At 40.3% G+C, this 17,514-nt stretch overlaps 1 protein-coding gene across 4 annotated transcripts in view; it reads left to right on the top strand.

Moving 5' to 3' along the window:
• The window catches only part of LOC139576367 (ras-specific guanine nucleotide-releasing factor 2), a 244,912-nt gene that overhangs the window by 207,685 nt on the left and 19,713 nt on the right, over positions 1-17,514 (top strand). For all 4 annotated transcript variants that reach the window (XM_071402412.1, XM_071402410.1, XM_071402411.1 and 1 more), the window contains 2 exons: positions 16,594-16,697; positions 16,781-16,865. In XM_071402412.1, coding sequence (XP_071258513.1) covers positions 16,594-16,697; positions 16,781-16,865 — 189 coding nt within the window. The remainder of the gene's footprint in view (positions 1-16,593; positions 16,698-16,780; positions 16,866-17,514) is intronic.

The raw sequence follows: 17,514 nt of genomic DNA, 5'->3' as shown, positions 1-17,514 counted from the left end.
AAGCGTTTTACAGCGAAAACACAATAAATCGATAAGTTAGCATACCACATGTGAAAACGTTACCAGAGCATCGATTCCAGGCAAAGAGCGCTATAACGTAATCACCGCCAAAAGATATAAATTTTTTCACTAACCTTCTCAGAATTCTTCCGATGACACTCCTGTAACATCATTTTACAACATACATATACAGTTTGTTCGAAAAGGTGCATATTTAGCCATACAAAACCGTGGTTACACAATGAAAATACTAGGAAATCAAGCCTCAATATGTCTGACGTCATCTATCAGAGTGATCTAGTTTAATTAAAAGCTAATCATATACTTGACTAAAAAATACAGGGTTGACAGGAATCGAAAGACAAATTAGTTCTTAATGCAACCGCTGATTTACATTTTTAAAATTATCCTTACTTTTCAATACAGGGTTGGCCAAGTGAAGCTATACCAAACAAAATGGCGATGTATGCGTTTAAAATATTTCGACAGAAACACGGTTTATCATATTAAATATTGCTTACTTTGAGCTGATCTTCCATCATATTCTTGGGCAATGTATCCTTTCTATGTTATAAACGTCTTTTGGTCGATAGATGTCCTCTGTCCTTCGAAATGTCCATCACCAACGACCGACACCCTAAAGCGTGTCCAAACTTTCAGAGTGCACGACAAAGAAATTCCTCAAAATCGCACTAAACGGATATAAATTGATATAAAACGGTTAAAATTCACTACATTATGATGTTTTTAACAACTATAACGACTGAAAACATGACCGGAGAAATACTGCTGGTTAGAAAACGATTTGGAACGAGGCAGGTCCGATGGCCTTCACGCTTGAGGCGCACGTTGAGAAAGAGGGGTCTCTGTACATTTTTGTCATTTATAATGGCTGTGAACGTCCCATAGACTTCATTGAAAACGTGATGACGTACAGACACCCAGAGGAAGACGTAGGTAGTGTCGGTTTCTTCATAGCATTCACTGTGGCCTTATAAACAGACCCCAGATCAGAGGTAAAAATTTCTGAAATCTGAACCCTGTCATGAAAAGTGCTGTAGAAATTGTTCTGTACCACTCAGAGACAAAATTTCAACTCCTATAGAAACTATAGACTGTTTTCTATCCAATAATAACAATAATATGCATATTGTACGATCAAGAATTGAGTACGAGGCAGTTTAATTTGGAAATGTAAAAAAAAAAATAATGCTAACAGCTCCCCCTATTGACAAAAGGTTAAACAGTTCTATATCCAAATAACTAAACCATTCTTTTTTAAATACATTTTTCAACCCAGTATTCGGGATAACAGTCCTTAGTGTTTACTTTAACTCAAATTTGACCTTATCTATTCAATACACATCATCCCTTTAATAATTAACATTTATACTAAACACTTTCATTACCAGTAATATCTATCTTCCATAAATAGCCCTTTTGTCTCAGTTTTTCTCTCATGAGTGGCCTGGTAATAAAAGGTCAGTACCCCAATTCCTTTTAGTCATTATTCCAGCAAATATAATTTCAGCATGTCTATTTTTAGATACAGTTCACAGGTCATCAGACACAGTTGCCCCTCACTATTCAGTCGGTTAGGGTGGGTTTGAGCTCCACACCCACTTGTGGTGATATTCTCTCCCATGCCTTAAAGCATTCTGACGTCACCTTCCATGATAACTCCCTTATTCTCTCAGACGAATTACAGATGATGTATCTATCAACATAACCCTTACAGAGACCCACACTCCAATAAACCCTTTGGAGTAACTTTCATCACTTTTTATATGCAGAATGAACAAAGCACATTTGTGTATTTACCCAAAGACCATAACCCCAGGGAACTGATAATTTTACCTATGAACCCATGTTATATAAAAAAATAAACCTATTTGAATAACTTTGTCAATTTTAAGAGTACAACTCTTCATAATTTCCCCAGGGAAATAATAGATTTTCAATGTAATTATACACTTTGAATAGTCTGGTGTTTCCTAATCATTTTACAATTAAATCCCACCTGTTCCAACAATTTCTAGTGGTGATCAGTCTTTCACAGGAAATTCTTAGGATTCAGGGCATTTTGACACCATTAAAATGTTTCCACTCCCCTTTCTTTAGGAACAACTTAAATACATTTTTCAAAAAACATTTCCATCCTTCTGCATGCCCAATTTGAAACTGAATTGGAAAAAACCCTTCCAATAAATCTACTAATGCATATTCATTCCCAGTACATGGTGTACTTACTAGTGAACCATAGGCCAAGAACACAAAGGGACTGGACTCACTTATCCAGAACTCCATTTTTTAGCCTTATCCAGATATTTTTATTTTTAAAGCAACTGACTTTAACGAACTGCTTTCCACAGTAATGCAGTCTCCAATGACATTTTGACCAGAGAAGATTAAACCCCTTTTCTGGAAAAGAAAGTGTACATATCGTTAATATTCACAATGTTACCTTTTAATCAGCAAACCAATAGTATTACTTATACATAGATTTTATCCTATAAGCGTTTTAACAGTTTCAGAGAATGACAGTGTCACCGTACACTTATTTTCCCCATACGCGATATCACCATATGCAAAACAGGGAGCTATTTTCTTATTGGTTCTTAGATATTGTCAATAGTTCTGCTAATCACCCGCACGTCTGCGAGGACGAGCGGAACCACATTTGTCTTTCATCGTAATGTATTTTCTGATGATAGAATGTTACCGGGTAATGGCGTTCTCCATTATTCCGTTTTTTCATATTCAATCCGAATTCGGTAGAACTAATGTGCGCTTCTTTCAGTGACTCCATGGCTTTTTTAAAAATCCCTCATCTCTCTATGCTAGGGAGAAACAGTCCTTTTGTTTTCATGCCACTATTTTTTTGTTTATTTTTCCTAAATACTCCCATGTATTATACACTTTTTACTTACTATTTTTCCAAGGTAGAGCTAATCCCCTTTCCAATTAATAATTCATTTGTCACATCACTTAATTTCTCCTATCAAAGCCTACTCTATATAGTACAGACATTATTTCTGAATACTACAGATGACTTAATGTCTTATTCTAGTACAGTACTTCAAATATCACTGTGTTCTTCCCTTTACAGATATCATTATTTATTAATTTTATTAATTTGCTTATTTTATCACTAACTTTATTCAGCTTGCTACATTGTCTTTTAGCCTATTTTACTGTTTAATTCCTGATTCATGGTTTTAGTGAAACAAGCCTCAATATTTTTTACACCCCTCTCTGTCCTTCAGGCTATTTTTAGACTGCAGTCTCTGTTGGTACAGAGCGGCTGATCACTGCTTTTTAATTTTTTTTATATATATATATATATATATATATATATATATATATATATATATTTACTTTCCAAATCTGTGTTCTAGACTTCTGTTATGGTGTTTCTAGTGTATTTTTGTCATTCTAGACTGCCTAGATTTATTTTAACCTCATAGTATAATATCAGTTTATTTTTAACTTTCTTTCCTGTTTATATACTATTCGTGCTTCTTTTAATACCTCTTTAACACCTATTGTATTTTTACAATGGTCTTTTAACACATTATTACGTCAATTTCTATCCTTATTTATAACTTATTTTGCCCAATATTTTTTCCCGATTTTGCACTCTCCTTCTCAAATTACACTCAGTTAACTGTCAGAGAGGCTTGCGCATTCCTCTTCCTACCAGCAGTTGGTCACAGACACACACACACTTTTTTCCAATTTTTTCCAATCTGCTCATTCATCACAAAGAATTGGCATTCATTATTCACACATTCTTCGTTTTTACCTAAAAACGACCTCTAGTTGGTTCCTACTAACTTATTTCATTTTCTCAACATAAGCCGGAATTATACTATAGGATTTTTCACGATATGACGAGACTACTACCTAATCGGGCCAGCCTGTCTTCATATCCTATTCACCCACCCAATACTGATCTCTATTCCATATTAGAGCAATATCGTGGCGTGACCTACCGATTTTCAACCCCCCGTTTAGCTAGACGGAGCGTTTCTTATCCGCAGGATTTCTTTTGCAGTTGAACCCCGCACAATCAGGCCAGTGTTCTCCCTGCGTCCTAAATATTCACCCACAGACCATCCTGACGTGAATATCCCAACCAAGCAGACCCCTTTCTAAAATGTTCCTTTTTAAAGGGCGGTATCGTGGCTTCCTAACTACTTATTTATGCAGTTCTCTATTATTTTTAGAGCCGTTATTCATAAGTAACCTGTCCAAGCGTTCCTTCTACTAATTTTATCGAAGAGGTATCACAGGATTTTCTACCTACATTATCTGTTTTGACCGTATGGGCTGTCCCACATTATAGCCAGGCATCTCAGCCTGTTGGCGCAAACAACCGCATCATTTAAGCCACACATTCGAACGGTCTGATCAGAACGAGTGCATGCCCGCTCCGCTAAACACCCAACACAAGCAAAGTTAAAGGTCCTATTCACTCAGTCTCTATACATGCGCATACATTTATATTTAATACAATTCCCCAAATTACACATACATGCAAATTCATTGAATTCAAAAGTTCTTTAGTATTTACTGGTTTCTTTTTAGGAAATTTGAAAGAGAGACTTACGTGGCGCCTTTCTCGCTGAGACAGGATCTCTGAAGCAATCCATACAAACATTTCAACTACGTAAGAACCAGCTCACCTTTTTATAGTTGTGGCCACATTGTTTGCAAGATTGTCCAAAGAAACTATCACCAGCCCTGAACGCCATTCCGCAGTCCCTGTCCCTCCTGGCTAAGCTCGCCAAATATGTCGTGGATAATCGGTTCAAAACATAACACTTACAAGAACTTGTGAGATCAATATAGGCTTTTTTAATACACTTTATCACAAGCCGTGTCAGTCCGCGGAAAGACCCCCTTTCCTAAGCCCTGGCTCTGTTTTTATACACATACAGTATATCAGTCCATTACATACGCACATTAAGTTACTTCTCATACGTCATATGTTACCATTGTCTTTCATTTTCAGGCTTCCTGCTTGTTCGTGCCTGTATCCGCTCTTGATTAGATTACAATGGTGCCAGGACCTTCTCAGTGTCCTAATATAAATATGTATTATGCCTATAGTCCATATGTTGGTCATTTGGCTGGCCCCCTCTTTTGTATGTCCCTCTGACCTTGGAATTTCCAGCTTTTCCATGCACTTATGGCCTTGCTTAATTTTCCTGTCCTAGACAATAGACAATGTACTTTAAGCTTACCTAAGCCTTTATAATGTCTTAGTTTCCTGTTTTTACCAGCCTGTATTCATTCACTACTACAGTTACTGTTTCCCAAATTAACTCAAAGAATATCAGAATATATCGATTTCATAGCAGTCACTAATTAATTAATTTCCTAATTTTGCTCATTCTGAACGTCGCATAATTCGTAATCTGCACAAACCTGCACTGATCATTCCATACCACACAAATTGAGTTGATTATTTATTTACTAACATGCTAAATGATAACATAAGATACACATACACAGTCTAGGTTATTGGTTAGAACTTAATACAATGATAACAGGTCCCTAGCGGAGATTTAAAGAGAGAAATAGCAAGAGAGAAAAGCAATACTTGGATACATTTGTAAACTAGTTTAGTTTTAGCCCTGAAACCTTGCCCCGAACTGCCGTTCTTATGGGTAAGAATTGTAATGTCTGTATTTACATGTTGAAGTTCTCCGATGGGTATCTCTTCGTGGGCCGAGTTCCGCTTAGTGGGATAGGTTTGGCCGACACCTTGTTCTTTCGATGGCTGTTTCCTTCGTTATTGGGTGTAAGTCTCTGATTGTCCACAAGATGTCACTATGTCCTTTCTCTTAGTTGTCTGTTTCCTTGCACTCGTTCTGTGCTTCTGAGGAGGCTAATCAGCCATGTCGACGCTCCCAGCGGGGGTAGGAGGACCATGTAGACAACCGGTGACTTGAAAAGAATAACTGCTTGATTTCACCTTCTTAGATACAGTACTCGACTGTAGCATTGATTGTTAAAAGGTTTCCTTTGTCATCTACAACCTCGTGTTGCGTTTCTGGGTCACGACTAGTCGTAGGCCTCGGCTGCAGCACATGGTCAACTTAGTCTGATGTGTAAATTCTTAACTCACATGTTTTATACCCCAGGATAGAAAGGGGCGTTTCCGTCTTCATGGCATGCTCTCTGGGTTCCCTGGGGCATAGTTACGAGGCAAGGTATTAGGATTTACTATGATCTTGTTTAGGCAACTAAAATCACAGTCTTATCGTCACCAAAGCATTCTCTTTCATCTGGATATTTTCTACATCACATATACATTACAAAAACTCTTCAAGTTACAATGTTTTCGTTATAACATCCTCATTTAACTTTTAATAACATCTTAAAATAGACATTAATTTCTATATTCTATCCATCCTGTTTCCCACCTATTCGGATGATGAAATATATTGTCCCAAAGTCCATTTATTTGATGTTCTGTAGTTTTGGGCTGTAAACTCTTCCTAAGTCACACAGACATTCCAATCTCTCACATTAGAGACCAGAAAGGAGTTGGTTTGCTGCCTTATAATTTACGATGGGCGTGAGGTCATAACCCCCCCCCCCATCAATCCCTCTATTCCTCTCCCCCTCTGCGGGAGGGAGAGATGTCTCTGTAAAACTGTGATCCACTGTAACCTGATCCTCACAGGCCAGTCATGACAGTCCCCCTCTGGTGGTTTCAACTTGGAAGGATCCTGCAAGTTGCAACACACCATAAGAATGACCATCGGATGTCCTGGTTTGTGGATCATCATAGTAGTCCCCCCCTGGTGGTTTAACCTGGTAGGATTTCTGCAAGCTGCCGACCACCACCAGAATGGACAGGGGAGGTCCGGGCTGTGGCTCGCCGTTCCAGACCCATTATCCGGTTGTCCAGGCTAGTGGATCTAGGCAGTAACTTAGGCAGACGTTAATACACTCAGGCAATACATCATTACATTTGTTCCCCAAATGAGCGGTGTCCTGGCACTAACTGGTGGCTGTATCGGGAGCTGGTTTGTGGCTTTATCACTTCCTAAGTATCAAAGCGAATTAAACAAAAATGAATAAAAAGACAAATAAAAGATATACAAAATATAGCTACCACACCTTAATCATCTAATTTGTACTACGTTCTATATACATCCAATGTCTTGGCTAAATTACTCTATCATGGCATTGTCTCGTCATGTCTAGGGCGATCCTACTTGATGGTGGGTAGTTAAGGCACTTGGAAAAATGGCACCCTGAATGACAAAGCTTTAATTGGGGACACTACAGGGCTGACCTAGCGCACTCTGGAGAGGAGGCTGGGGATGCTGTGGATGGGCCCACTGATGCGGTTTCAGGATCGATTGCCAACTTTCCAAAAATCGGGGTCACTTCCAACCCACTGGTGTTCCTAGTATCAGACCTCATTAGGTCTTCCATTGCACGTGTGTGCCTGTGTACATAGTAGGTGCACACTCCAAGGGAAATAAGACCAATGATCATGGTAACAGTCAGGATACTGTCCGGTACGTCCAAGAACAGGTGACAGACCAATATTTTGCTTGTAGTCAGTCGGGTCAACTAAAAGTGCCTCATTCAGTACATTAAGATCAACAGTCATCTGTCCCTCGTACTGGATTTGGTTATGTATGGCTCGTGGTAACTCAAGGGAAAGCTTAGCAAAAGTTGGGCATTTCAATATCTGTGTCTATCCTGTCATCAGGAAGTTGGTATAGAGCGAGGTCATCTATGTGGATAATCACCCCCTCTGGTTTTTCACAAAAACAGTCTGGTTGGGGAAGTGTCATTTTCCATCCCGTCATCTTCTCGAATGGGGTTAATCCCATAGACCTGTTGCGTGTGGCTCTGATCGCCATCAGTACCCGTGGGAGTTTGAGGTCCCAATTTTTGTGGTTCGCTGCCACATATTTCCTCAAGATTCTGACAATTGTCTGGTTGCTCCTTTCTACTCTGCTGGAGCTCCTAGTGTGGTACGCGATGGGGAGTTTAGCTTTGACTCCCAGTTCGGTCATTACAGCTGCCGAAAAGTGGGTTCCTCTGTCGCTGTCCACGGTTTCTCCTTGCAGACCGAAACAACTGAAAATGTGGTTGATCAAAAGAACGGCCGTGGTTACCGCTGTGTCATTGGTTGAGGGCAGGCCCTGCACACACTTTGTGAATGCGCAAGATACTTATTGCCTCTGGCTGACCTGGCAACTGGGCTTACCCAGCCGATCTGGGTAGGCCCAGTTGCAAGGGTGCTCTTCGAAGTGGCATGGAGGGTTGAAACTGGCAGCAAACTAGACACCCCCTTATGTATTGTGCCACGTCTTGTTCCATGTGAGGCCAGTGGGCCACCTGTTGCAATAGGCCAGTGGGCCACCTGTCGCAATGTTTCACATGTAGCCTTGACCCCCCTATGGCCTCCACATGGCTCGTCGTGGGCATGAGCTATCATTTTCCCCCTCAGTTTTTTAGGAACCAGCCACCTTCGTGTGGCATCAGTTTCTGAAATAGAAACCAATAGGTCATTGACAAGTGTGACGTGCTGTTTAGTTTCGTACAGTGAACGCATGTCGCATGAGCCTGCCAAAGCCAGTTCGGACACTGGGTGATTGACAGGATTAGACAGGAAAGCCATCAAAGTGGCGAGGGACTCATCTTGGTGTTGCATTACTACTAAGGTCACCATTCAAGAATGAATGAGTAAGCAACACATGTTCATGCGAAGATGTTTACTGCGGTGCTACATGGCTACGCGTTACCGCAGACACCATGACCGCCTCGGTGATCATTGCATCTTGGGAATTGACACCCAAGGGGTGCCGTGAATTGCACCAGACTTTGCCATGCTGCCGACATGGTCGTTGCCAAGTTTGTCACAACCAGGTGATTTGGAGTGACTTTGTTCCAATACACCTGTATGTCGTGTTTGGTTATGAGGTCATCGCAAGCTAGAAAGAGCTCTTTGTTTTTCCCTTCTTTGCTACTTGATGTGGTCATGTGCTTTTGTTTCCAAAAGAGCAAGTGGCGTAAAAAGGTGAGTTTGGCGTAGTTTGAGTCGGTGCAGGTTGCCAGTTTTGACAAGTCGTGTTTCACCGCCATTTGCAGTGTGACAGGCACACTGCGAACTGGCTGGTCTTGTTGCCTAGCTGAAATTGAAGCGGTTTGCACGGAATGTAGTTGTGCCATACCAATCCCAACTTGCAAGTGGTCTAGATGACAGTAAGAACAGCCATCCACAAATACCATCGGCATGCCAAGACACACGTTCTCTTCGAAGTAGTGATGGTTTAAAGGCAATGGCGGTGCTATGTCACGTGGGAGTGGTGCGAATTCGGTTTCATCGTCACCACAGTGTTGTCACACCGCCAAAGCTTTTGCGTAGTTGACTACAACATCATGGCTCTGCAGTGTCATCAGCCAAGCCGCTATTCTGCTGTTGTGTACAGCACCCTCACGGGCTGGTGACATGTTTCTATGATCACCGTTTGTCCGCCGACAGAACTGGTGAAGTGTTTGACCACCCAGACTATCGATACCAGCGCTTTTTCGCAGTCTGAGTACTTGTGTTCAGCAGGGTTGAGTGTTTTGCTTGCGTAAGCAACCACACGTTTGTCTTGGTCGTATTTCTGGTACAACCCAGCACTAAGGCATTGCTCTGAGAAACCAACTTCCAAAAATAACGTCTTGTCTTTGTTGGGGTATACCAGGAAGGGTGCCTCGCAAAGCAGGTTTTTCAAGGAAGTCACAGATTCATCGTGGGTGCGATCCCAAATGAACGCAGTCTCTTTCTGAAGAAGATGGGTCAAAGGCGTTGACAAGTCAGCGTAGTTTTTGATTAACCTTTCTAGCCCAGGGGTTCCGCTAGCGGAACACCCACAACATTCCGCTGAAAAGGCAGCGTGTAACTTTCACACATTAAAACAAGTCCAATACAGCAAATGAAAGATAAACATCTTTTTAATCTACCCATCGTGTCCGATTTTTAAAATGTTTTACAGCGGAAACAAAACATATATTTATATTAGATCACCACCAAATCCAAAAAACACACAAACATTTTTCCCAGCCAAAGATAGTCACAAAAGCAGAAATAGAGATAAAATGAATCACTAACCTTTGATAGTCTTCATCAGATGACACTCATAGGACATCATGTTACACAATACATTTATGTTTTGTTCGATAATGTGCATATTTATCCTGTTATGGCTGCAGCCCGTCGCCGGTACACCTATGACAACATCCAGCTCAAGTGCAGGGCGCGAAATTCAAAATCTATTTTTTTAAAATATTTAACTTTCACACATTAACAAGTCCAATACAGCATTTGAAAGATAAACATCTTGTCAATCCAGCCAACATGTCCGATTTTTTTAATGTTTTACAGAGAAAACACCACATATATTTATGTTAGCTCACCACCAAATAAAAAAGGAGGACAGACATTTTTCACAGCACAAGTAGGATGCAAGTAGCATGCACAAGCCAACCTAACTAACCTAGAACCAACCTAAATAACCTAGAAAAAACTACCTCAGATGACAGTCCTATAACATGTTACACAATAAATCTATGTTTTGTTCAAAAAATTTGCATATTTTAGCTATAAATCAGTTTTACATTACTGCTACCATCATAGCTACAGTCAGAAATCGCACGGGAGTAGCCAGAGAAAATACAGACACCAACGTCAACTACTAATTACACATCATTAAACATTTCAGAACAATATATGGTGGATAGCTAATGAAAGAGAAAGATCTTGTGAATAGAGCCAATATTTCCGATTTTTCAAGTGTTTTACAGCGAAAACACAATATATCGTTATATTAGCTTACTACAATAGCTAACATCACAACAGCATTGGCTCAAGGCAAACGGTAGCATAGCACAGTTCGACAGATATATATGAAATAGCATCCCAAATTGGGTCCTTATCTTTGTTGATCTTCCATCAGAATGTTCTCCAAGGGGTCCTTTGTTCAGAACCGACTTTATTTGGATCCATAACGAACGATTTCCCTCAGAATTAGCAAGCACACTGGCCGTGCGTTGCTAACCTCTCGTTCTTGAACCAATTCTTGCGACGCATCACCTCTAAAGTCCAGAATAAATTTCAATAATATAATTAAACTATATTGAAAAAACATACTTTAGGATGATATTGTGACATGTATCAAGTAAAATCGAAGCCAGAGAACATATTCACCTTTAACGAGGGCTTTCCAGGAGCCGAGCCCAGGTCCAACTTCGCGCCCAGGAAAAAAAAAAATGGCACTCCTGTCACTCCAAGAGGTTGTGTTCAATCCCAGGACGAGATAATCAAGTCATTTCTGCTCTCACTTCCGCATGACACCCAGAGGAAGGCGTATGACGTGTTTCTACAGTCCTAAGTGACATGCCCTTTTATAGACAAGCTCTTGAAGAGCGACATCGATTTTGGAAATCTCACTTCCGGATAGGAAATGGGCTGTAAAAATAGTTCTGTTCAACTTAGAGAAATAATTAAAACGGTTTTAGAAACTAGAGACTGTTTTCTATCCAATAGTAATAATAATATGCATATTGTAAGAGCAAAAATTGATTAAGAGGCCGTTTGAAAATTGGCACATATTTTCCAGTTTTTCAATACGCCCCCTGCAGCCATAACAAGTTAAATCCACAAATCTCGGTTTACATTGGCGCCATGTTCAGAAATGCCTCAAAAATATCCGGAGTAATTACATAGAGCCATGTCAAATAACAGAAATACTCATCATAAACTTTGAAAGATACATGTTTTACAGATAATTAAAGATACACTTGTTCTTAATGCAACCGCTGTGTCAGATTTTAAAAAAACTTTACGGAAAAAGCATCCCATGCAATAATCTGAGACGGCGCTCAGAAATATACAACATTTCTCCGCCATGTTGGATTCAACAAAAATACGAAATTACATCATAAATATTCCCTTACCTTTGTTGATCTTTCATCAGAATGCAGTGCCAGGAATCCTAGTTCCACAATAAATCGTTGTTTTGTTCGATAATGTCCATTACTAGTGTCCAATTAGCTACTTTTGCTAGCACGTTTAGTTCACATGTCCAAACGCTGGCGCCGGTCCAGGCGAACTCGGACGAAAACTTAAAAAAGTTATATTCCAGGTCGAATAAACTGGTCAAATTAAGTAGAGAATCAATCTTCAGGATGTTGTTATCGTATATATCCAATAACGTTCCAACCGGAGCATTCGTTTTTGTCTACAGAGTAATGGAACACATGGCCATATCATGAATAGCGCGCATGACCAGGAACTAGCATTCTGCCAGACCACTGACTCAAATAGCTGCCATCCGGCCCCACATCACACTAGAGGCTTCATTCCACGTTCTACTGACTGTTGACATCTAGTGGAAGGCGTAGGAAGTGCGAACAGATCCATATCTTACTGGGATGTGAATAGACGATGAGTTTAACATCAACCAGCCCCAGAAGTTCGAAATTCCTGTTTGGAAGTTTGCCTGCCATATGAGTTCTGTTATACTCACAGACATAATTCAAACAGTTTTAGAAACTTCAGAGTGTTTTCTATCCAATAGTAATAATAATATGCATATATTAGCATCTGAGACAGAGTAGGAGGCAGTTCACTATGGGCACGCGATTCATCCAAAGTGAAAATGCTGCCCCCTATCCCTAAAAAGTTAATTGACGGGCGTAATTACCAGCATATCGATACCAGCATATCGGCGATATCATACAGGTTTTCATCAGGTGGTGACGGCATGTCAACGATGGGGGAATCATCTGCAGTTACCTCACAAGAGTGTACCTCACATGCAGGAGGAGATCCGTTATCGTCCTCCGTGACAATGTGGTATATCAACAGCTGGTTGTCAGAATCGACATCCAGCCTGAACGTCGATGTGTCGTCAAGTGGTAATATGGGAGTTATTTCAAATGCTTTTGACGGACAAATAAAAAGCGTTCCACCCTCGCAACATAGGTCTAGGGAGGACGGAAGAGGCCCAATCACCGGAACAACAAGTTCAAAATAATGGATGGAGTAATCAATCAATGTTCCTAGCTGAGTGTGCTGAGGAATGGAAATATCTGCTTGAGTTAGATTCTGTACCAGGAGATAAGTGGAACAAGCGTTTATATCCAACAGCGGGTTACCATTGACAGTTAGCTCCAAGTTGAATAGTCGCGGAGAGGGTTGGGAGAATGCAGTGGTGCCCTCCATCTGGTAGCAGGGCGCCAGGTTCAGTCTTACAGAGACCTCTGTGGTTCTTGCCGGAATCACCATGGTGGACTCAGTTATCATCTTACAAGCTTCAGGAATAGTCTGCCCAGATTCCATTCGCACCAGGTCGAAAGACAAGACATGTTGGGCTGGCTGCGCCAAAGACCAAAGAACTTGGTGTATGGTATCGAGTTTAACACCCAATCTTACCAAAATGTCAGCGCCTCAGCTAGGCCTACACATAATGTCAGAACTGGACCCGCAGCTAGAACGTAACTACGTGTTTTAAGTTTTTATTATGGTTTAAACAGAAGGTGCCGTGAATTTTGGGCCTGCTCTGAAATATGTGATAGTTGGTTTCTAACCGTGTTGGACAAACTGAGTTTGGTGCCAGTATGTATCAGTATGTATATGACATCAGTCAGAAGGATATCTTATTGATTGATGGACGCTGACTTGATGGCTGACTTTTGTCTGTTTGCAATACGTATAAACAGTGATGAACCATCACCAAATTGACATGCTGAAATTAACACCAACGAGCAATGGAGAGGAACCACTATCACTGCCCGGCCATCCCGAGTTCAACTAGCCAGTAAATTGGGCATTTCTGCAGTATATTAGAGCATGTCGAATTCTTGATGGTAAATGCCCATTGTAAGACAATGCAAATGGATAGCCATGCACCTAGTAATCTGAATGGGTTACCAGGAGCACATTTTTAAAATGTTTTTTTAATGCCTTTAGTGGGTGCAAGGGGTCCATGGCCGAGTAGAGAGCACCCCCTAACCGTGCCCATCCAATAGGGTGGGATTTTGCCTTTTTGGATGTTTTTCAAAAAATATTTTAAACGAGTCCCACTTCTCTCTCATTCTCTCTCAAACTGCATGCTACTCAGGCCCAGAAGCTTGAATATGCATATAATTGGTAGATTTGGATAGAAAACACTCTAAGGTTTTAAAACTGTTTGAATAAAGTCTGTGAATATAACAGAAATGATTTGGCAGGCGAAACCCCGAGCACAACCATCCAGGGAATTTTCTTTTTGAGGTCAATCTGTTTTCCATTAGGTTTCTATGGCAAGCCCGTTTTAATAGACATATCCTTGCAGTTCCTATAGCTTCCACTAGATGTCAACAGTCTTTAGAAATTGGTTGATGTTTTTCTTTAGAGAAATGAAGAAGTAGCCCTGTTATTTTCCTGTGTCACTCCAGGTGCACTCTAATGATTTGGTGCGCACGACCTAGAACATATTTTCTTTATTTTCGTCCGGTATTGAACGCTGTTTATCCCGTCTTAAATTTTATCGATTATTTACGTAAAAAAAGACCTAAAGTTGTATTACGAAAGTTGTTGGAAATGTTTGGACAAAGATTACAGGTAACTTATGAGAGATTTTGTAGTCATGTAGCGTGAGTTGGAACCGGTGTTTTTCTGGATCAAATGCCCCAAATAAATGGACATTTTGGAAATATAATGACGGAATTATTCGAACAAAAGGACCATTTGTGATGTTTATGGGACATATTGTAGTGCCAACAGAAGAAGCTCGTCAAAGGTAAGGCATGAATTCTATCTTTATTTCTGAGTTTTGTGTCATGGCTGGCGGGTTGAATTATGATTGTCTGTCTTTGTTTGATGGGGTGCTGTCCTCAGAAAATAGCACGGTTTGCTTTCGCTGTAAAGCATTTTTGAAAGCTGACACTGTGGCTGGATTCACAACAAGTGTAGGTTTAATTTGGTGGGATTTCATGAAAGTTGAATTTTTATAGTATTTTTTGGCGCTCTGCCATTTCACCGGATGTTGTCAAATCGATCCCGCTAAAGGGATTTGATCCATAAGAAGTTTTTAAGGCATGTTTTGTTATTTCTGTAAAAAGGAAAATCGACGTCAAAGTTGGCTCTTTTACAATGGGGGTCAATGGGAGAGAATTTTTTGTTTTCCCCAATTTGTGGGTGTGGTCAAGGGGAATTCCATCTTATGATGTGAATATCGACTCGGTGTGTAGTTTAGTGATTTAACCTTAATCCAGTCTTAAATATAATATAATTATGAACCTAAATTTACAACGTCTAGATTAGGTCTAATCTAAGAGTAGTTTAAACCATGTTGGTGCAACCCACCCTAACAGTGTAGGTTACATAGCAGATCTAAGGTTGTGCTAATGGTTAAGATTTAGGAAAGGTAACTGATGTTGGATATGTACCACGGGCGGCTGGTGGCACCTTTAATTAGGGAGGCGGGCTCATAGTAATGGCTGGAATGGATTAAATGGAATCAAACACATGATTTCCATGTGTTTGAACCATTCCATTCACTCCATTCCATCATTTTTCATTTTTATGAGCTGTCCTCCCCTCACCAGCCTCCTGTGATCTATACTAAGGATACATAATAGTTGAGCTCTGATATAAATAGGCCTGCCAGTCTGTGAGACTTTTTTTTTTATAACACAATCAACATTACAGTTCCTAAAGTAGGGTATGGTCACACTGAGACGCATGAACAATGATAAAATCATATATGACCTAGTCATTGCGCGTTTTTGTTGTTCAAAAGTTAAAATAATCTCGACTTCTTTTGGAGTTGCATATGTTCAAAGGTGGACATATTGTACATGGTTTGTCGTAAAATCACGGCCATTTGTCTTTCATCCGGCAACAGATGACTCCCATTGAAAAAGCATTGGCTACATCCAGAATTTTCCGACACAAAATTTTAACGGGCCACCCATAGGATAGTAAGAGACGGACAGAAAGAGGTTGAGTGTAAGAGGGTTAGAGGTAAATGAAGGGAGAGAGAAAGATTAAGGAAAGGGGGGAACAGAGATAGAAAAAGGGTGTGTGTGGTGTGTGATAGAGATTGAGTTCCAGATAGAGGTACAGTATATATTTATCCTAATATATTTGTCCACTGTGAGTATCTTACATCACCAAAAGCTGTTTATGTTTTTCTCTCTCTAATTTCCCTTCTATACCTCCCTTCTTATTCTTCTTTCTCGTGACTCTCACACCATGTTTTTTGAGGGGGGGGGGTTAATTACCTTGTGTGTTAATTGTGAATAATCAGCTCACACCAGCCACCAGAGGCCACGGCAACTAATTGTCTCAAATAAATTACTGAACCTTAATTTCTCCTTTCTGTGAACATATATGTACAGCTTTTCACTGAACCCTTGTCAGTCAGAGCTGGTAGGCTGGCTATTTTGTTGTTGTTCAATCACTTTGTTCTGCAGCTGAATGGTTGTTGCTCTTGTGTTTGTATTTGTGTATGTGTACAGCACGTGGATGCATGTGTGTATGTATGCATGTCTCATGCTGGTGTGTATGTTCTCTTCCAGGTGGAGTGTCCTAGGTCAGAGTGTTTTGAGTCTCTATCTGCCATGGAGCTGGCTGAACAGATCACACTACTGGACCACATCGTCTTCAGGAGTATCCCCTATGAGTGAGTCTGTCACCTCATATCCTAAAGTGATGATGTCATTTCTTGTGATGATCTCATATCAGTATGTGTTGTTTCTCTGTCAGGGAGTTCCTGGGGCAGGGCTGGATGAAGGTGGATAAGTCTGAGAGGACTCCCTACATCATGAAGACCAGCCAGCACTTCAATGATGTGAGTTTGTGTGTGTGTGTTGTGTGTGTCTTTACTTTATTTGGAGGCCTCCCACTGGGCAAAAACTGGTTGAATCAACTTGGTTTCCACATCATTTCAACCCCAAAAAATCAATGTGATGACGTTGAATCAACTTGGAAAACTGATTGGACTTGCAAAAAGTCATCAACGTAAGGGCAGTATTCCCCCCCCCAAACTTTGAACCTAAATCCAATGACATGGTGACATTTTTTGTTGATTTCACGTTGAATTCAGGTTAGTTGACACCTGAACCAAATGTAAATCAAAACTAGACGTTGACCTCACGCCTCTATGTGCCACTCTACTCCTCCAAACAGATTCTAAAAAAGAAACTCTTACTAGCCATTAAGACCAAGAACTTTGGTTTTGTGTAGAGGTTGATAAACATGTTTACCTGTTGTGTAATATTTACCTAGTTACATTTTTGTAGATTCGTTTTTTTGCTACTTATTATGAAGAAAAAATACATCTGTTTAACTTTGGTGTAAACTAAAGGAGTGTGTTTTGAATTATTTTTGTTGTATTAATGCTATCTAATCTCTCAGACTAATATTATTCTGTTTGTCCTGTGGGTACCTTTGCCACTGTTCCACCCCTTGTGTGTTGCGCTGTCATGGTGTATTTGTTA

This window comes from Salvelinus alpinus, chromosome 5, assembly GCF_045679555.1.
Source record: "Salvelinus alpinus chromosome 5, SLU_Salpinus.1, whole genome shotgun sequence".
NCBI lineage: Eukaryota > Metazoa > Chordata > Actinopteri > Salmoniformes > Salmonidae > Salvelinus > Salvelinus alpinus.
Note: the sequence above shows the minus strand (reverse complement) of the source record. Positions and strands in the feature narration are given on the sequence as shown.